At 42.3% G+C, this 21420-nt stretch overlaps 1 protein-coding gene across 3 annotated transcripts in view; it reads right to left on the minus strand.

Annotated features, from left to right (window-relative positions):
- Positions 1 to 790: 790 nt before the first annotated feature.
- epoa (erythropoietin a) overlaps positions 791 to 21420 on the minus strand; it is a 63910-nt gene continuing 43280 nt past the window's right edge. For all 3 annotated transcript variants that reach the window (XM_072591402.1, XM_072591399.1, XM_072591400.1), the window contains 2 exons: positions 18552 to 18716; positions 791 to 4061 (listed from right to left, as the gene is read on the minus strand). In XM_072591402.1, the coding sequence (XP_072447503.1) occupies positions 3915 to 4061; positions 18552 to 18716 (312 nt within the window). In that variant the 3' untranslated portion in view covers positions 791 to 3914. The remainder of the gene's footprint in view (positions 4062 to 18551; positions 18717 to 21420) is intronic.

Raw genomic sequence — 21420 nt, forward strand, 5'->3', positions numbered from 1 at the left:
CCAGGGAAAACAACTTCCCCCTGTAGCTCAAATTCTCCAACCCTGGCAACATCCTTGTAAATCTTTTCTGAACCCTTTCAAGTTTCACAACATCCTTCCAATAGGAAGGAGACCAGAACTGCACACAGTATTCCAGAAGTGGCCTAACCAATGTCTTGTACAGCCGCAACATGACCTCCCAACTCCTATATTAAATATAGTCGACTCTTAGCTGCCTGCTGAAATGGCCTAGGAGCAACTCAGGTAATTTAGGGATTGGCAACAAATGTTATTTGTACCAGTGGCACCCACAGCCCAAGAAAGAATTTTTTAAAATGGGCAAGTTGTTCATTATTCCTCTTCATTGGCCATTTGCAGCACTCAACAATGGCCAAGATTAGGTGATGTAGCGCTGGTCTGAGCATACTGAGCTGGCTCCAAGCCATACCATGTGTCAAACCCACCCATTGAGTTATAGGGGAAAGGGGTTAATGGTAATGGGCTTTCTATGGAATGTAAAAATAGGCACAGTAGACTATGAGGCCCACTGAGACTGCTCCACTGTTTAGTTAGATCATGGCTGATCTGATGTGACCTTAACTCCTCTTTCTAGCCTGTACCCCATAACCCATAACACCCTTGTCAACCAAATGGTCTCATTCAGCCTTGAATTGAAATTGGAATGAAGCTGACACACTGAACAAACATTGCCAGGGCTACAACGACCTGCAGTGCAAAGGCCACAAATTGCCCAACTATTGGATAAAAAGACACAGGGTCAAAAACAATTCTAACAGTGGATATAGATTTATTTATTAATTTATGTTTGAAAGCATTTGAAATGGTGTTAGATTGGCATTCTAATGCTAGCCTGTGCCAGTTTGCCAAGCAGTGGATCTTTCTAGTGCCAGTGCAATGGGTGCAGATTAAAATTCAGGAAAGGCAAATATCCAAGACTAAAATATACTGAAGCGAGGCAGCAGGATTTGGGACATTGTGGTAACTTTGACTTTTGACAAACATAAAATGGATGTCATTGCTAGTACCATTTTTGTCACTGTACACAGTTCCATGGGCAGTGGTTGCTTTGTGATAGCTTTCCAAAAGAGATGGCATTCACACAACATAGCAACTATAGCTAAAATCATAACTATGCCTGAATCCAGAATTGTATGTGTAGGGAGACACTGTATGCCAGTCAAACCCAGAAAGCCTGGCCTATTCTCTAGAGGCGCTGCCCATTCTGATCAGTTCACTTTGTTCATTACTGCCCATAATGTTCAGCGCATTCTCAGTCTGAGCAAACCTGACCTGTGTCCTTAAAAGAGAAAACACGTGGCTAGAGTCAAGAGGATAGTCAACACTTTATGCCATTGAATTAGCGCAGCATTGCCTTTGATGATTTATTTTTAAAAACATGAATTAGTGCAAAGGGAGGCCATTTGGCTTGTTGAGCACACACTAGCTCTTTGAAAGGACAACTCACTTACAGTTACTCCCTCACCATCTTCCTGTAGCCCTGCAAGTTTTTTCTTTGGGACAGTAAATCTAGTCCCATTAAAAGCTTCAAATAAACCGTCTTGTGCCATACTTTCAGGCAGCGCATTCCAGATCCTAATGACTCACTTCATGAGAAGAGTTTACCTCAAATTGCCTTTATTTCTTTTGACATTTACCTGAAACCTGTTCCCTCTAACTCTAGGGTTATTCCGCAGTGAGAAGAGTCTCTCCTGATCTGCTCTGTCCGGAACCCTCACGTTTTTACATCTTCTATCCTTATTCTGAGATTATGCCTCTGGTCCTCGACTCTCCCACTGGGAGAAATATCCTCACAGCGTTTACTCTGTCAAGAATCTCATATGTTTCAATGAGGTTGCCTCTCATTCTTATAAACTCCATAGGCCCACCTTGCTCAATCTCTCCTCATAGGTTAGTCTCTCCATCTCTGAGATCAATCTAGTGAACCTTCTCTGACTGCCTCCAATGACAGTATGTATTTTCTTAGATATATTGATGGTATTCCAAGTGTGGTCTAACTATTAGTGCCTTGTATATTTTCAGGAAGACTTCCCTAATTTTATACTTGATTCCCTTTGAAATAAAGGCCAACATTCCATTTCCCTTCCTGTGATCTGCTGAACTTGTATGCTAGCTTTTTAAATTTATGCATGAGGATTCCCAAGTGCCTCCATGCTGTAGTCTTTCTCTATTTAAATAATATTCGGCTCCTCTGTTCTTCCTGCTAAAGTTCATAACCTCACATTTTGCCACGTTATATTCTGTTTGCCAAGATTTTTCCCACTTGCTTAACCTGTCTGTATCCCTCTGCAGACTCTTCAGCACTTGCCTTTCCACCTATTTTGGTGTCATCTGCAAACCTGGCTACAGCACGTTCACTTCCTTCATCCAAATCATTAATATAAATTGTAAATAATTATGGCCCCAGCACTAATCTCTGTGGCAGTCTACGAATTACAGGTTGCCATCCCGAAAATGCATCTCTTATCCTAACTCTGTTTCCTATTAGTCAGCCAAACCTCTGTCAATGTTAACTGCACTCTCAATCTGTCCGTCACTTTCAACGATCACCTGACTCCAAACCCATAGCAATTAAGTTAACTCTTAACTACCCTCTGAAATGACTAACAACCCCAGACCCACAGCCATTAAGTAAACTCTCAACTACCGGCTGAAATGACCAGCAACTTCAGATCCACAGCAATTAGGTTAACTCTTAATTACCCTCTGAAATGACCAGAAAGCCACCCACTTCAAGAGTAATTAGGAATTTTTTTGTGTGTCCACCTGTCAAAGCAATCAGAACCTCAGCGTTGGCAGTCAAACAATAGATGGCACTGAATGCCAGCCTGGCTGAGGTGCTCCAGCCTTGGAGTGGGGCTATGAAATCACAACTCTCAGAGTCAAGTGACCCAGGTGCCACTGAGAAAACAGCCATTAGCCTCAGTGAAAAATTAACAGTATCACAAATGGTGGAAATATGAACTGAAAACGGATAAAGCTTTGATGCTGCCTGACCTATGTTCTTTCAACCTTTCCTGTTGGAACTACCCATTATCCTCAACTGGATATGCCAATTTTGTCCATACAACAAAAGCTGGGGCAATGATCCTAAAGGAGTAGCTGAACACCACAATCAAGTTTCAGATTTTGAAAGAATTTGTTTGTGGGAACCAGAACACTAATGATCGGCGCAGAAGAATGGGGGACAAAATGCATGCTCACAATAGAAGTTATACTGTTTGAACTCAGGCTGACAGGCTGTACATGACAAATAAATATGTTTAAATAGATATAATATTTTAATAAACATCGAGCTGATCTACAATGACTCAGCAATAGTATTAACCCTTTCCGTCTCCTCCTTCACACACACAATTCAATGAAACATTCAATCAAATTCTCATCATTTTTACAGGTTACCAGTGAACTTTAGTCCACAGGTTAAGCAATAACAAAGATCTGAGGTGTAATAGAGCTTAAAAGGTACAAAAGACATGAAACCCGCGTGTCCAGTCTGCACAGAACTCTATAAAACAATGCCGTCAACAGCGAGCGACACCATCAATAAAAAGACACTTTCTGCTGTAGATCTGTCATACTCAAAATGGCTCCTTAGGTGTCGTATTTTCTCTTTCTCTCTCTCGAGTTCAAAAATTTGTGAGTGCTTATATCCCGATTACCACAGTCTCCGTGGCTGAGTTATCCAGGCAGTATACCATTGGATATTCAGCTCCTCTTCCGAACATTATATTCCAAATGAACCAGACCATCTTCTTCTTTTCCCTATTATCTTTGTTCCTTCTCTCCACGCTCCTTTTTGGTGCTATACAGTGTTGTGCTTAGAATGCAAAGGTTACAGCTTATAATCTGCTTTGGAAGCTCTTTGAGAGTCTGCTGGTGTTCAGCTGGGGCTGTCAGCTTGTCGCCAGATTGCAAGCTTCTGTGTCCAGGAAAAACAGTCTGACTTTACCTTGTAGGAAATTTAAATATGCGTGAAAAATGGTTCTCAGTGTTCGCGTGTTAAAAGTGGTCTGCAGCTCCCGTTCCCGATTTAGGATATCCTGCACAAAAGCAAAAGACGACTTGTTTGAGATGTAACGAAACCAGCCAGCAGGAAAAGAAAGCACTGTGTAGGTATGCACTTGGGGAGCCTCTTATCTCAATTAGCTAGGTTCAAAGCTGACTCATACTGAGACCTAGGGAAAAGACCACTCGGGGCTATCACCCTATCAGTAGGATAAACCTATCTCTCCCCTGAATATCAGCTAAATGTCTGCAGCAATTACACTTTGAGTAGTCTTAATCTAGCTCCTGTAGACACAGACCCACAGTAAGAACCTGCCTTTCAAAACTTAGGAGGGCTAATGAAATGTCAGCCTTTATTGAAGGAGGATTTGAGTACAGGAGTAATAAAGTCTTCCTTCTATTGAATTGGTCAGACTGCACCTTGTAGTGCTGTGAGCAGTTTTGGTCTCTTTGTCTCAGAAAAGATATTTTTGCTACAGAGGAAATGTGATGAAGATTCACCAGACTTGTTCCCAAATCGACGGGGAGTGCCCTACAAAGACTAATTGAGCAAACTCGGCCAGAGTTAGGGTGCTTCAGGGTTACAAGGAAGTTAGGAAAGACCTAAAAAGAGAGTTCAGAAGAGCCAGGAGGAGACATGAGAAGTTGTTGGCAGATAGGATCTGGGTTAACCCTAAGGTTTTCCAAAGGTATGTCAGGAATAAAAGAATGACAAGAGTTAAGTTAGGGCCAATCAAGGATAATAGTGGGAAGTTGTGTGTGGAGTCAGGGGAGATAGGGGAAGCAGTAAATAAATATTTTTCGACAGTGTTCACAATAGAAAATGAAAATGTTGGCGAGGAAGATACAGAGATACTTACATCTAGACTAGAAGAGATTGAGGTTCACAAGGAAGAGGTATTAGAAATACTGCAGAGTGTGAAAATAGACAAGTCCCCTGGGCCAGATGGGGATTTATCCTAGGATCCTCTGGGAAGCAAGGGAAGAGATTGCCGAGCCTTTGGCATTGATCTTCAAATCATCATTGTCTACAGGAATAGTGCCTGAGGACTGGTGGTTCTCTTGTTCAAAAAGGGTAGTAGAGACAACCCTGATAATTACAGACCAGTGAGTCTCACTTCAGTTGTTGGTAGAGTGTTGGTAAAGATTATAAGAGATAGGATTTATAACCATCTAGAAAAGAATAATCTGATCAGGGACAGTCAGCACGGTTTTGTGAAGGGTAGGTCGTGCCTAACGAATCTTATTGAGTTTTTTGACAAAGTGACCAAATAGGTAGATGAGATTAAAAGGTTGATGTGGTGTCTATGGATTTCAGCAAGGCGTTAGATAAGGTTCCCCACAGTAAACTATTATACAAAATGTGGAGGAATGGGATTGTGGGAGACATAGCAGTTTGGATCAGTAATCGATTTGCTGAAAGAAAACAGAGAGTTGTAGTTGATGGAACATGTTCATCTTGGTGTCCAGTTACTAGCGGCGTACCGCAAGGGTCGGTGTTGGGTCCACTGCTGTTCGTCATTTTTATAAATGACCTGGATGAGGGCTTGGAAGGGTGGGTTAGTAAATTTGCGGATGACACTAAGGTCGGTGGAGTTGTGGATAGTGACAAAGGATGTAGTAGGTTGCAGAGAGACATAGATAGGATGCAGGGCTGGGCTGAGAGGTGGCAAATGAAGTTTAATGTGGACAAGTGTGAGGTGATACACTTTGGACAGAGTAATCAGAATGCAAAGTACTGGGCTAATGGTAAGATTCTTGGGAGTGCAGATGAACAGAGAGATCTCGGTGTCCATGTACACAGATCCCTGAAAGTTGCCACCCAGATTGACAGGGTTGTTAAGAAGGCATACAGTGTTTTGGCCTTTATTAATAGAGGGATTGAGTTCCGGAACCAGGAGGTTATGCTGCAGCTGTACAAAGCTCTGGTACGGCCACACTTGGAGTATTGTGTACAGTTCTGGTCACTGCATTATAAGGAGGATGTGGAAACTTTGGAAAGGGTGCAGAGGAGATTTACTAGGAAGTTGCCTGGTATGGAAGGAATGTCTTACGAAGAAAAGCTGAGGGCCTTGAGGCTGTTCTCTTTAGAGAGAAGAAGGTTGAGAGGTGACTTAATAGAGACCTACAAGATAATCAGAGGGTTAGATAGGGTGGACAGGGAGAGCCTTTTTCCAAGTATGGGGATGGCAAACACGAGGGGACACAACTTTAAAGTGAGGGCAGATAGGTATAAGACAGATGTCAGAGGTAGTTTCTTTACTCAGAGAGTAGTACGGGTATGGAATGCTTTGCCTGCAACGGTAGTAGATTCGCCAAGTTTAAGCGCATTTAAGTCGTCATTGGGCAGGCATATGGACGTACATGGAATAGTGTAGGTGGGATGGGCTTCAGATTAGGACGGTGCAACATCGAGGGCCAAAGGGCCTGTACTGCACTGTAATGTAATGTTCTATGTTCTAATATTCTTGAATTCACAAGAGTTTCAAAGAATGAGAGGTGATTGCTCATGTGACCTATGAGAGATAGGTAGATTTCTACTTTAGACTGGCATATAGTGTTGTGTGGATAGCAGGAGGAAAAGGCCATTTGAAGTGTTTGATCATCCAAGATCATATTTAATAATGGGCTGAATGGCCTACATCTGTATTCCGATATTTCTAAACAGTGATATTAAAATGCCTGTGTTACATAGGGAATTATGGACTTAAGACTGGGAGTGGGGTGTTTGGCCCCTCTGACCCACTCTACCTTTCAACAAAATCATCTGCCTCAAAGCCATTTTTGCGCACTATTCTAAAATCCTTGACATCTTTAAATATCTATCAATCTAACGATCTCTCTCTTGCACATATTCAATAACTGAGCCTCCACAGCCCTCTGAGTTTGCCATTATCTGAGTGAAGACATTTCTTAGTGTGAAATGACCTGTCCCTTAGTCTTTGAGTGTGTCTCCTGTTCTGGGCCCTTCAGCCATGGGAAACATCCTTCCTGCATCTACTCTGTTGAGCCCTGTAAGGATGATAGTCCAGTGGCTTGGACTAATGATACTGAGACATGAATTCAAACCTTACCTTGACAGTTTGGGCAATGTATGTTTAATGAATTAAATAAATCTGGAATAAAAAGCTAATATCAGTCACAGTGACTGAGGCTACTGGGATGCTGTAAAAAGCCGCGACTCTCCCTGGCCTTTATGTGACTCCAGACCCACAGCAATGTGACTAACTGGAAACAGTCCTCTAATATGGGAAAGCAAAACACTCAATTCAAAGGCAGTTAGGAATAACAAACAAATATCAGTGGAGCTCAAATCTTGTGGAAAAATTCTAATCTTGCCTGAGATATGCATTTACCTACTTCCTTCATCCTCACTGTTAGTAGCTGTGTCTTCAGACATTTTGGCTTAGACCTCTGGAATTCCCTGCCTGAATCTTTCTACCTCTCCTTCCTCCTTTGTAACGTTCTTTAAAACCTTTCACTCCGTTCTATTATCTCCTTTGTTGCTCAGTGCCCATTCTGAGCCATGTCAAGCATCTGAATGGAGTTATAACTGAAAATTGCCACTGTACATCTCAGTACTGTGACAATACCATGGCTTTAAGAGGTGTACTTAGTTCTTTTTTTTAAAATGAAGAAAGATTGAGATGAGAGGTGATGATCAGTGTACTTCAAAGGTCATAAAGTAAACAGCTTGTGAGGCATTAGGATTTTTTGTTTCCTAAGGCTGGAACAATAGAAGCAGCCTGAATAGTGGGGTCAAGCTCCTATAGAAACAGGGTTTTTAGTTTTTCAAATACAGTTGTTGCTGGGGTCTTGAAGCTGGGTTTAGAAGCTGCAGTACATCTCTCCCTGCTATTCTCTCTCTGAGCTTTCTCTTGATGTTTTTCCTCCTGGACTAGAGAATTGCCTGTGAGACAATCTATTTTACTGAATTTTGCCTTTTGTCAGGGGTGTGTTTATGGGATGTTACTAAATTGGAACATTGGAACAGTTAATTAGTAGTAGTTAATATATCTATTATTTTGTAAAGCAGTGAGATAGAGTTACAGTAAACCAATTCTTTTATTTTTTTGTCTGAATTTAAATGTGGGGTAAAAATAAAATGTGGTATGCTTAACATCAAGAGGTCTGACCAATCAAATTGCATCTGGAACACAACACCTTACATTTACCTTTAAAATAAGAAAAAGTTCAGAGTCTAGACTATCTTGTCTATATATTTTGAGGTCCATAACTGTACTAACTTCTGAATCATTTACATCATGAGCAAACACATCTGTTCTCTATCTGTTCCAATCATTAACTCTACATTTCTCATCACTGTACTGACATACAGAAGAGGTTCACTGATTGCAAACTGTCCAATGAGGGTCCACTAAGCTGATCCTTTAAATTAGTTGCCAGTTGTATCTTTCCAACTATTCATAGGATCAATAGAATCCCTACAGTGTGGAATCAGGCCCTTCAGCTCAACAAGTCCACACAGACCCTCCGAAGAGTAACCCACGCAGACCCATTCTCTTACCCTATATTTACCCCTGAACAAAGCACCTGATCTACACATCCTTGAACATGATGGACAATTTAGCATGGCCAATTCAGCTGACCTGCATAGCTTTGGATCATGGGAGGAAACCAGAGCACCCGGAGAAAACCCACACAGACAAGCTCCACACAGACAGTCGCCCGAGGCCCTGTGCAAACCCAGGTCCCTAGCACTATGAGGCAGCATGCTAACCACTGAGCCGCTGTGCCACCCCAACTATTATCTTGTCTGAGATCGATTAGTTCAAAGTAAACTGTCAATGATAACAAAGTCGGTCCTTAATGGGTGCCAGGGCCTAATCGAACCATCAGAAAAGGAGCTGACCATCCTGGACTAAAAAATGGGTGCAAACTTTATATTGAAACAGAGGGGCTACGAACTTCTTTCTCTGTTCTTGAGGATAAACACTGCAATACAAATACTCAAAACAAAAAAAGAGCAGTGGTCACTGATAAACAGGATTTTTTTTAAGTAACCCTGACATCTACAGATGTGACCTTTGGGTTAAAGGTTCTGTATGATTCTATTATTCAATGAGTCTCCACCAACAAAGATACTCAAAAGCTACATTAAACGCACTATCCAGCTCTTGACCTATAATCTTGAATATTATGTCATTTCAACTACTCATCCACCATATTTTTAAAGGCTGTGAGGTTTCCCACCTCAAACACCCTCTCAGGCAATGTATTCCAGATTCCCATCATCTTCTGGGTGAATAAATGTTTCCTCAAATCTACTGTAAACCTCCTGTGTTTCATTTAAAAGTATGTCCCTTTATCATTGACCCTTCAACTGAGGAGATTAGTTGCAAACCTGTGTAACAAACATGTTAGATTGTCTGTGTAAACCTCATTTTGTGGTTTTGTACATCTCACTTCTTGCATCAGTTCCACAATTTTGCCACTCAGATGTGCAATCAACAACAGAGATTACATTTCCACCAGTTAGATTTTGGGGTGGTGTATTTTTTCACTCAACTAGACTGTTAGCGCAAAGCATAAGCGAGTTAGGCCTGTACAAGAGACAAACCCTCTTGCTTCCCTAAAACAAAATCTTTTATGTTTCCCCCCTTTCTGAAAGTTATTTTTCATGATGGGCTGACAGTTTTTAGATTAGATTAGATTACTTACAGTGTGGAAACAGGCCATTCGGCCCAGCAAGTCCACACCGACCCATCAAAGCACAACCCACCCAGACCTATTCCCCTACATTTACCCCTACCCCTAACACCATGGGCAATTTAACATGGCCAATTCACCTAACCTGCACATTTTTGGACTGTGGGAGGAAACCGGAGCACCCGGAGGAAACCCACGCAGACACGGGGAGAATGTGCAAACTCCACACAGGCAGTCACCTGAGGCGGGAATTGAACCCAGGTCTCTGGTGCTGTGAGGCAGTAGTGCTAACCACTGTGCCACCATGCCGCCCAAAAGCACTTATTCCACTTCGCCATTATTTCAAGATGTTGCTAAAGAATCGTTCTTTTTCTTCAGGTCCCTGTCCAAAGACAGATCTGACCTACAATCAGAGTCAGAATCAGAGTCAGAGATGTACAGCACGGAAACAGACACTTCGGTCCAACTCGTCCATGCTGACCAGATTTCCCAACCTAATCTAGTCACATTTGCCAACACTTGGCCCATATCCCTCGAAATCCTTCGAAATTCATGTAGCTATCCTGGTGCCTTTTAAACGCTGTAATTGTACGAGCTTCTACTACATCCTCTCACTTTGTTTGGTCCTCCATTACCAGCTTATTTCATACAGGCACCACCCTCTGTGTGGTCCCTTTTAAATCTTTCCCCTCTCACCCTAAACCTATGCCCTCTAGTTCTGGACTCCCCCACTCCAGGGAAAAGACTTTCTCTATTTATCCTATCCATGTGCCTCATGGTTTTATAAACCTCTATAAGGTCACCCCTCAGCCTCCGTCGCTCCAGGGAATGTAGCCCCAACCTATTCAGCCTCTCCCTCTAGCTCAAACACTCCAAACCTGGCAACATCCTTGTAAATCTTTTCTGAACCCTTTCAAGTTTTACAACATCCTTCTGATAGGAGGGAGACCAGAATTTCACGCAATATTCCAACAGTGGCCTAACCAATGTTCTGTACAGCCGTAATATGACCTCCCAACTCCTGTACTCAATACTCTGACCAATAAAAGAAAGCAATGAATGAAACTTCATAGCCAAATTTGCAGACTTACAACTTTGCAATTTCTTATAAATATCCAGGTGGATATTTACAAGAATCTCATTCATAGTTCCCACTGCAACAAGCTTTCAATTCCAAACGTATTAATTGGATTTAAATCCCACCAGCTATTATGGCAGAATTTGAGCACTGGCTAGGCCTCTGGCTTACTAATGCAGTATTATTACCACGATGGCACCAGGTCCCTGACCTGAACACTGCAAACGCTGTAGATCCAGAACCCCGGTTATTGGATTCTGATGTATTTTCCTGTCCCAGGCCCTGTAGCATCACTTTCTGCCATGATCTCAAATTGTTACTGTGGGACTTGGTCATGTACAAAGAACGAAGACACATCACATAACAACAAAGGCCTTGCAGTGGAGTTAATTCTAAACATAATATATGGGATGTTTCTAAGAGATGTGCTGAATTTGGCAGGGATGCACAGTTTGTGAAGCATGGATGCAAGAAGGAACTTATCCTAAATGGCTAGCACCGCTGTCTCACAGTGCTAGGGACCCAGTTTGGATTCCACCCTCAGGCCACTGTATGTGTGGAGGTTGCACATTCTCCCCATGTCAGCATGGGCTTCCTCCATGTGCTCTGGTTTCCTCCCACATTCCAAAGATGTGCAGGTGGACTGGCCACGCCAAATTGTCATAGTGTGCAGGGATGTGCAGACTAGGTGGGTTAGCCATGGGAAATGTAGGGTTACAGGGAATAAGGTAGCGGGGTAGGTCTGAATGGCATGTCATTCATGAGGGTCAATGTGGACTCAAAGGACCAAATGGTCTGCTTCCATACTGCAGAGATTCTACCAACTGTATGACTCTATACAATAACAACATTTAAAAGGCATCTGGATGGGTACATGAATAGGAAGGATTTAGAGGGTTATGGGCCAAATGCTGGCAAATGGGACTAGATTAATTTAGGAAATCTGGTTGGCGTGGATGAATTGGACTGAAGGGTCTATTTCCATTCAGTACCACTCTATGGCTCTATGACTATCACTCCCCCACCACCCCCACCCATTATTGCACAACATTGTGAGTCAGGAACACAAGGTATCAATATTGGCTTCCAGTTCTGTTCTCCAATGCTAGATAGCTCTGTACAATGGGATCACAACAATCCTTTTCTTCAACATTTACTGAAGGAAACAAACAAGAATGCTACAATTGGTGTCAAAAGCCTAGTCAGTAAAAAAAAGGCCAGAAAATTTCCCAGTGATTCCCAACTAAAAGTATACATATTCAGATGCAAGAGTTACAAGAGGATTAGACCTGAACTCCATGATGAAATGTCCTGCTGATTATTGTTTAAGGGAGTCTTGGAAGTAGTAATATCCCTGCCTCTAAGGTGGTGGCTGTGGGTTCAGGGTCGACACCAGGACTGGACAGGCAATGAAGGTGCATTTCTAACTTGGTCAAACGGGTCATGTATCAATCTTTGCAACACATGCAAATCGTATGCAGTAGGATGAGGAGAGACTACTGGTCAGCCATGTGTAGGAGCTAAAATAATTGCAGCCTCTATTATCAGTATTACCAACTGGTCTGGACTACAATGTATGCTGCTCTAGCCACATTAGGGGTGGGATAGTTGATTGCTCAGTTGACTGGATGACTGGTGTAGATCAGATTGATGCTGACATCATAGAGTTTCAATCCCATTCTGTTGGGGTGAAGTTGAAACCTACCAGTGAGCACCTAACCTATTGTGGAGACGGTCACACTGTTGGGAGGTCATGTTAAATTAATGTATGAAAGGGAGAGAAAGGCTTTTTATTAAGAGAGAAAAGTAAACCAGTCAAAACTGGGGGTAGGTGGAGATAGAATCTAAGTAAAATAGAGAACATTCAAGTTTTGATGTTGAGTCTTAGAGGCTGTAAAATGCTGAAGTGGAAAATAAGGAGTTGTTCCTCAAACTTTTGTTGTGCTTCATTAGAACATTGTAGCAGGTCCAGGACAGAAAGGCCTTTTTCTCTTTTACCACCGTTAACAAACCCTCTGTCTTTTGCACAGGGCCGCGACACCATCTACTCCGCTTGCACCTCCACAGCCTCTGACAAAATAATAAAACAACTTCCAATCCCTTTCAGTTCTGAAGAAGAGTCAAATTGGATGTGAACCATTATTTGCTTCTCTCTCCACAGATGCTGCCAGACCCGCTGAGACTCCCAGCACTTTCTGTCTTTGTTTTACTGCAGTATTTTACTTAATGCACATTCATTTGTTTTCATTTTTGCTGTTTGAAAAATCACCAATCAGATTCAGATCTCCTCTTAACCTGAACTTTAAGCCCAAAATCTTCACTTTAAACTGGTTTTCTTCATCCTTTTGTTTACTTTATCTGCAATGATTAGCACCACGTTCATATCACTGGACATGCCCAGTTTGTATCTCACACACAATTATGTCCAATTCCTCCCTTAATGGTGCTGTTTGAAGGGAAGGTGATCGGCGATCAGAACAATGTGTCGATCCTCACTGAATATGCTTAAGGGCTCTCTACCATCCTGCCAGGAACTAGTTTCTGTTTAACTTCTCAACCAAAATAGATCAATACCTTTTACAATGTGGTACTACACTGGAAACCTGAAACTCAAACCCTTTAATACTAGATTCTTACTAAATAGGATACGTCTGGGGCTTTTGGGTAGCCAAACTCTGTTTCAACGAGCCACCACACACTGCAGCACAGAGGAACTATGAAGTGCAGAGGAAAACCACCTATGCAGCGTATCCAAAAAGAACAGGTACTCAATGAACACAATCTGCCGATTTCTCAACAACAAACTCAAGCAAACACAATGCGTCCAGAAACCCGAGCCACTCTCCCCTACATCAACAATATCTTGGAAATGGCTGCCAGACTACTCAGACTGTTTGGCAACATGGTAGCCTGCAAACCCACAAACACACTCAAACAGCAACTAATGAACTTAAAAGACCCTATATAAACAACAAGCAAAACTGATGTCATCAACAAAATACCATGCAAGAACTGTAACAAACACTACATTGGACAAACAGGCAGAAAACTAACCACCAGGATACATGAACATCAACTAGCCACAAAACAACATGACCCTCTCTCACTAGTATCTTTACATACAGATGAGGAAGGACACCACTTTGACTGGGACAACACATCCACCCTAGAACAAGCCAAACAGAGACATGCATGAGAATTCCTAGAAGCATGGCACTCCAACTGGAATTCCATCAGAGAAAAAATTGATTTGGACACCATCTACGGAAAAGAACAGGAAATGACATCACCAACCCAAGGGAACCTAAACACATAAATAGAAAGTGGGGTGTAACACCAGCACTTCACCGGAGGCTCACTGATGATGTTACCTAGTATGGCCTCAGTACAAGCCTCACATGGTCATGTGGAGAGACACAGATAATGTAGCACATGAACAGGAAATTGATTGGTTCTGGAGAGTTGCATTCGCTAAATAAACAAACTGCATGAACTCACAAACATTTGATCCCGAGGGGAGGGTGCTACAGAAGGGGCCATGCTCTAAGTTGAGAAGGGGAGTACATGTTGAGATGTACACGTGATACTATCATTCATATTTTTATGAATTAATAAAGTTTGAAACTGAAGATGGAAGTGTGCTTGAGCTTTCCAACCTATACCCAGCATTCCAGCAATCCTTTTTCAGGAAGGCTAATCCTGTACATGAAAGCTGCTCGCCATCCAATAAATTGTTGGTTGTATCCCAAGGCTAATATCCTGTGGCCCCAGGCTTGGGGAATGAGTAAACGATAGGAAGGGTTACGTGACAGAAAGCAGGAGTGAGGCTCATTATTTTTTATTTATTCCCCTATCTTTTCTCCAGTGTCAATATTTGAAGGTTGCTGCTGGGTTCAACTGCAGGCGTCAATGGGAAAAAACAAGCCCTTTATTGGAAAGGGATAAAGCAGGGTCACTGAAATAAACTGAAGAATGAAGTAACACTTGGAATTGGCGGGGATGGGGAGAGAGGTAGTAGGACGATGCTGTCAGAAAATCTTAAAACACCACCACTTGGCAGTTATTAGTCACCCCTTCTGTAATGTTAAAGTCAGAATTCTTCAGCAACCAAAATATTCAGAATCATTGTCAATTTGTTTGGTTTAGACATAATGTTTTTGTTTGACAAGTAAGTTGAAAACATGGGGCAGTGACTGAGCCTAGCAATAGAAAGACTTAAATTACCTTTGGTATAAATGCGGTCACTAACTCTTCAACTAACCAGCATGCCATGTCAACTATTCAGCTTAATCAGCTGTCTTGCTTGTGAGATGCACTAACTGTTCACACTCTGGTCATTCACCATACGACTCTTGATACTAATCTGGCCGTGTTGCGTTAGCAACTCAGCAACCTCTTACATGCAGCATTTAATTTTTGCCAAATCTCTCTCCTTCTCTCCTCTAAAGGTGTGACTTTGACTATGGTCGTATCCCACACGACTGTTTACCCTCATTTACCTTGCCCAAGGGTCCATCTTTTCGTGCATTCCTGGGAGATGGGCATTACTGGTGAGGCCAGAGTTTATTGTGCATCCTTAATTGCTCGTGAGAAGATGGTGGTGAACCATCCACTTGAACCATTGTGGTCCATGTGGTGTGGAGACCACCCCACAGCGTCGTCATGGAGGGACTTCCAGAATTTTGACTCAGCAACAATGAAGGAACAGTGAGCCAGGCGCAAATCAGGTTGGTGTGTAGCTTTGAGATCTTGCAGGTGGTGGAATTCCTGTACATTTGCTGCCCTTGTTTTTCTATACATTGTGTGCAGCAGTCTCTTGGATGTTCCCTGGTCACTGCATGAACGTGTGCTTTGCGATTTTTAATGTAGGCATGCTGCACTACTACATACTCCCTTGCACTTCCTGTCATAGGCGTTTGGAAGGATTGCAGATTGACTTTTCTGGCCAAGTTACAATGTGTCATCTGTGACTGTCAAATCCTGTGGCACTTGAAGCAGTACTTCTTTCTCACAGTTAGGAGCACTACCTGCCATACCATAAGATTCCTCTAGGGTTTGGAAAGCCCTGTTGAAGAAGCCCTGTTAATTCCGCATGTGTGAACCTAGATGGTGAGTTCTAGCAAGCTAATGGGTGCATGAGATCATTACAGCTGAGCCCTTTCCTTACTGTATTCAATTTCCAGAAATTGGTACTCTCCCAGTATAGTTTTGGCAATGGCACAGCCACATTGGTAAGTTTGTGTGTTGTATCATGCTACGGCTTTCTAACCCAGAAGCCACGTGTTATTGCGTTACCATAATTAAGCTAAGATCCACTAATTCTATACATATCTTTCAAACCATTGGACCATTTATCAGACTGGTCAAGGCATTGTCAAGGGAATTCATCCCTCACCAATCAGGGTCATACAGTCATACAACACAGAAACAGACCCTTCAGTCCAATATGTCTGTGCCAACCAGACCTGCCAATCTGACCTAGACCCATTTGCCAGCATTTGGCCCATATCCTGCTAAACCCTTCCCATTCATGTACCCATCCATATGCCTTTTAAATGTTGTAATTGTACTAACCTCCACCATTTCCTCTGGCAACTCATTCCATACACGATTTCAAATTTTCTTTTCTGCTGAACTTCTTTCACATTTCACACGGCCAACTCAGCCCTTATCCATGTTTAATTACCCTTACTTATGTTTCTCACTTTTGCTTCCAATCCATGTTTCTCACTCTCAAACTGAACACTAAATAGGCGTGGGGCTTTCTCTTTTGTCCATTGTGTGGGGGGGTAAGTGCATTAAGTCATGACTAACAATTCCAACCTATCGGTGAGGTAACTCACCTGACTGCCTACCAATCAGCTCACTTAAGAGCTGACAGGTGAGCAAGGAATGGGGCGCTCTATCATAGGCCTTGACATTGACTAGTGTCTTCTGGTAATGCAGGTTGCTAATCTGAGGCCAACAGCTTTTGGATCTTAAAGTTCACTTGTCCACAAACCATTAGACATAGGCAAAGAAGTAGGCTATTTGGCCTATTGAGTCTGCTGCATCATACAACGAGGTCACGGCTGATCTGATTGACTTCAGTAAGCAAGGTAGAGGGCATCCTCCTGTGGTGCTGAGGTGGAGATGATCTAAAGAGTCAAGTTCTTAGTGGTGATGATCACCAACAATCTGTCCTGGTCCACCCACGTTGACGCTATGGTCAATAAAGCACAACAACGCTTCTACTTCCTCAGGAGGCTAAATCAATTTGGCCTCATTCCTGATGAAGGGCATATGCCTGCAATGTCGATTTTCCTGCCCCTCTGATGCTGCCTGACCGGCTGAGCTTTTCCAGCACCACACTCTTCGACTCTGATCTCCAGCATCTGCGGTCCTCACTTTCTCCTAAATAAGTTTGGCATGTCAATAAAGACTCTTATCAATTTTTATAGATGCACCATAGAAAGCATTCTATCTGGATGCATCACTGCTGCTACTGTTGGAGAGACTGATTGGTTGTGGATGTGGTGCCAATCAAGAGGGCTGTTTTGTCGTGGATGTACTCATTTACAAGCTCATACTGTCTGTTTTTATTCTATTTGCTAGTTTTCTTTGGTTTACTTTTTCTCTTGTTTATTTGTTTCTTATTCATCTTTTGCTGGGTGTTAAACTTTTCCTAATAACTTAGGTTTACCACTAATCTTTGCCTCTTTGAATTTGAACTTACTTGTTTAGTCATGATTGGTTTATCCTTTGTGAAAGACTTCCTAGAATCCTTCTTTGTCACTGGGATATATCTTCGTTGTGGGGGGGGCACAGTGGCTCAGTGGTTAGCACTGCTGCCTCACAGCACCAGGGATCCAGGTTCGATTCCACCCTCCGGTGACTGTCTGTGTGGAGTTTGCACATTGTCCCCTTGTCTGTATGGGTTTCCTCCGGGTGCTCTGGTTTCCTCCCACAGTCCAAAGATGTGTGGGTTAGGTGAATTGGCCATGCTAAATTGCCCCATCGTGTTAGGTGCATTAGTTAGGGGTAAATATAGGATAGGGGAATGGGTCTGGGTGGGTTATTCTTCAGAAGGTCGGTGTGGACTTGTTGGGCTGAAGGGCCTGTTTCCATACTGTGGGGAATCTAATCTAACTATTTTCTTAAATGTCTGCCATTGTTACGCAACTATCTTTTCTGCTAAATTTCTTTTACCAGTCCTCCAGCCCACTTTGCCCTCATCCCTATGTTATTACCCTTATTTAAGTTTAGCACAGCTGTTTGCGATCCAAGTTGCTCGCTCCCATATTACGTCCACTAACCCCTAGGGAATCTTTTACTTGGAGATCAATGATTAAACTTGCCTTATTAAACATTACCATACCCAAAAAGGACTGATCTCTTAGAGGCAAACATCACAGTGTGTCTTGGTATCATCAGGCCAGGAAAATTTCCATTACCAATCAATATCTGAAGCATTCGCAGCTTGCTTTGTGCCAGTGGACACAATATGAGGGCAACATTGGCTCATAGGTGATGGCCTCCATTGCTAAAAGTCCCACTTTTCCCAGGGAAGGAAAAGCTCAGAAGGGATTCCTACTATCCTGTGCACTGTAGCAGGCAGGAGCTAATTGTCTTGAATACAAGAAGGATGAACACTACAAAGAGGGAAGATGGATACTAGTAAACATTACCATCAACCCCAACCCTCCGTGTACCCCACCTGCCCACTTCACAATAAAGAGTGCCAAAACCCCACCTTCAATTCTCTGACTTGTCTCATAAATTAATGTGCACCACTTACCGGGGTACTCAAACTCCTCACCATCTGCGTGATGCTTCGGATATTACTGTAGCTTCTCTCTATTAGATATAGCATGTTGCTGTTGACTGTCATGTTCTGGGCCTTCTGGACTGCAATTGCGAGCAGCTTGAGGCCCGTCTGAACCTCCTCAGCTTTCGTTCCTGACTGGGGAAACACAAGGGTTAATGGAGCAGACCATCATCACAGAATGTTAGCCCTCATTGTTCTAAGGCACAGCACTAGGAGGAGGTTGTCTTCCAATGGAAAATGCAGGCCTATGGAAAAATCCCTTTAAACAAGCAGACTGAAAATCAGGGGGCCAACAAATATTCTGATCCTCACTCTCTTTGAGTCCCCTCCTTACCTAGAGCACCCAATTAGTCCTTTTGCCTAGTTTGACATACCAGGAGTACTTATAAAGTAGTCCATAATATACTACAAAACAAATACCATATACCTTACTAACTCAACCTTTCAATGTTACCAATGAGCTTTGCAAGCTACCACAACTACAGGGTAGTTGTGTCCTTGAAAATGAATAACTTGCATTTATGTAGCTAGACTTCTGGACATCTCAAAGCACTTTACAGCATTAAAGTACTTTTGAAGTACTGAGTTTTCATATTGTCATGCAGTAAAAAAATCCAGAAACCAATTTGTGCAGAGTGAGACCCAAGAAATTAAACTTAACCATGATTAGTTCAGCTATTGTTTTAAAATAATTGGGTTTGGAGGATAAATATTGGCCAGGATTCAAATGCACTCTCATATCTTCTTTGAAATAATGCTGTGAGCCTTTTACATCCAGCTGAGAGGGTCAACAGCTCTTTAGACAATGCCTTATCTGTAAAATAGCTCTCTGGCAATGTGACATTCTGACAATACTGCATGAGGCTTTCAAACTGGATTATACATCCAATTCTTGGAGTGGGATTTGAGCTTTCTTACTCAGAGGTGAGAGGTTAAACTGATCAATCATGACAGGAGTATTGTAACATTGTCATGGACAATGCAACATCTTGCTGCTAAAGCAGAGCTGTGGCCTGTCCTTTTAAAGACAGATTAAAGTCGAATTGCTGTAGATAAGAAATTCTGTTGGTTATGTCCTGAAGCTAATTTGATCTTCACTTTGAATTATTTTTAAATCTATTATTTTAAGATGCTAGTTATGCCTTGACATGTTGCCCTACCTGCACAGTTGTGATCTCCTGCTGCTTTCGCTGTATATATTGGGTTGGGGCGGCAGGAGACAATAGTAATGTTGTTGAATGAGTATGCCTATACGCTGGGAAACAGGTTTAAATCCCACCATGGCTGCTGGCGCAGTTTAAATTCAATCAGTACAAGTAAAATCTGGATTTGAAAGCTGGCCTCACTAACTGTGACCACAAAATTGAAATCAGCCTTCACAGCCAGCAGCCAACAACCAGTCACCCTTTATTTACAAATGCATAGCCTTTGACAATAGCACTGCCTCTCAGTTAGCCAGGTATTCTGGGGCCCAGTCTCCTTGATATTCATCCTTTTATGTCAGTCAGGTCTCCCTGATTGGGGCTGTTAATCAAGTCCAGTCAGGGAACTCATATTCTGAGGTCCAGTTGGCTGACCTTGTTACAATCACTACAAAAATCTAACACCAATTGTTGTAAAAATCTGTCTGTTACACAATGTCCTTTAGGGAAGGAAACCAGCCAACCTGACCTGGTCTGGCCTACACCTGACTCCAGGCTTACAGTAATCATCTGAAATGGCCAAACAAATGACTGAATTCCAGGCCAATTAGGAATGGGTAATACATTCTGGCCTTGTCTGTGACACCCACATTAAATAATTAAAAACAAATCAGAGCAGGTAGAAGATTGGTGTTGGATGTTGGAATCATAAAGGTTATGTTGCCATAGTCTTAACAGAACATTGGAATGGTTTCCCATTAGAGAGACCGGAGGGACACCACATTATGCTATTGGCATTACTCTACATTGCAAGCCAGCCATTGAGCCAAGTGAGCCAACCAACCCCTCCCCGATGCAAAATTATATACCTGATAGAAAGATATTCAGTTTCTGAAAAAGGGTCACTTTGAAACATTGGTCGCTTCTGCGTCAGTCAAAATACTTAAGGAAGTAAACCAGTCGTTTGTTGAGGTTCATTAATGCAAAAAAACACACACCGGACCAAAACCTATCTTTAAATTAGGAATCACCATTTTCTTTGAAGAAAAGTACCTAACCTCTAATTGACCTGGCAAACTGTCCAAGACAATTCTGGTCTAACTGACCCAAGACAGCACAATAATTATATGATGAGGCTTCAACGGGAACACAAGATGCTCACAGCTGGACGTCAGTAGCAGAATATACCACCAGACACAAAATTACATTGACCAACCATTTTATCCTTGTTAATCAGCTTATCAATTACCCACATTGAATACTTACACAGACGACACACTTAAACCACTCACCCTATACCTACTTTCCTCCTTTACACACCTTTACAGGAGTTTGAGGCATAGTGTAAGTGTTAGCAATGTGTAAACATTAGTAATCCTGGGAGTCCAGGTTAAAACAATGGAGTACAGAGCAGTTGGTGGAATTTATTTTCAATTGGAACTGAATCTAGTCTCTGATGATGATATGAACCTAACAATGACTGTCATTAAAAAAAACTGTCTGGTTTAATTAATGTCCTTTATACAGTCATAAAGTCATAGAGATGTACAGCACGGAAACAGACCTTTCGGTCTAGCCTGTCCATGCCGACCAGATATCCCAACCCAATCGAGTCCCAGCTGCCAGTACCCGGCCCATATCCCTCCAAACCCTTCCTATTCATATACCCATCCAAATGCCTCTTAAATGTTGCAATT

Source organism: Chiloscyllium punctatum, chromosome 21 (genome assembly GCF_047496795.1).
Source record: "Chiloscyllium punctatum isolate Juve2018m chromosome 21, sChiPun1.3, whole genome shotgun sequence".
NCBI lineage: Eukaryota > Metazoa > Chordata > Chondrichthyes > Orectolobiformes > Hemiscylliidae > Chiloscyllium > Chiloscyllium punctatum.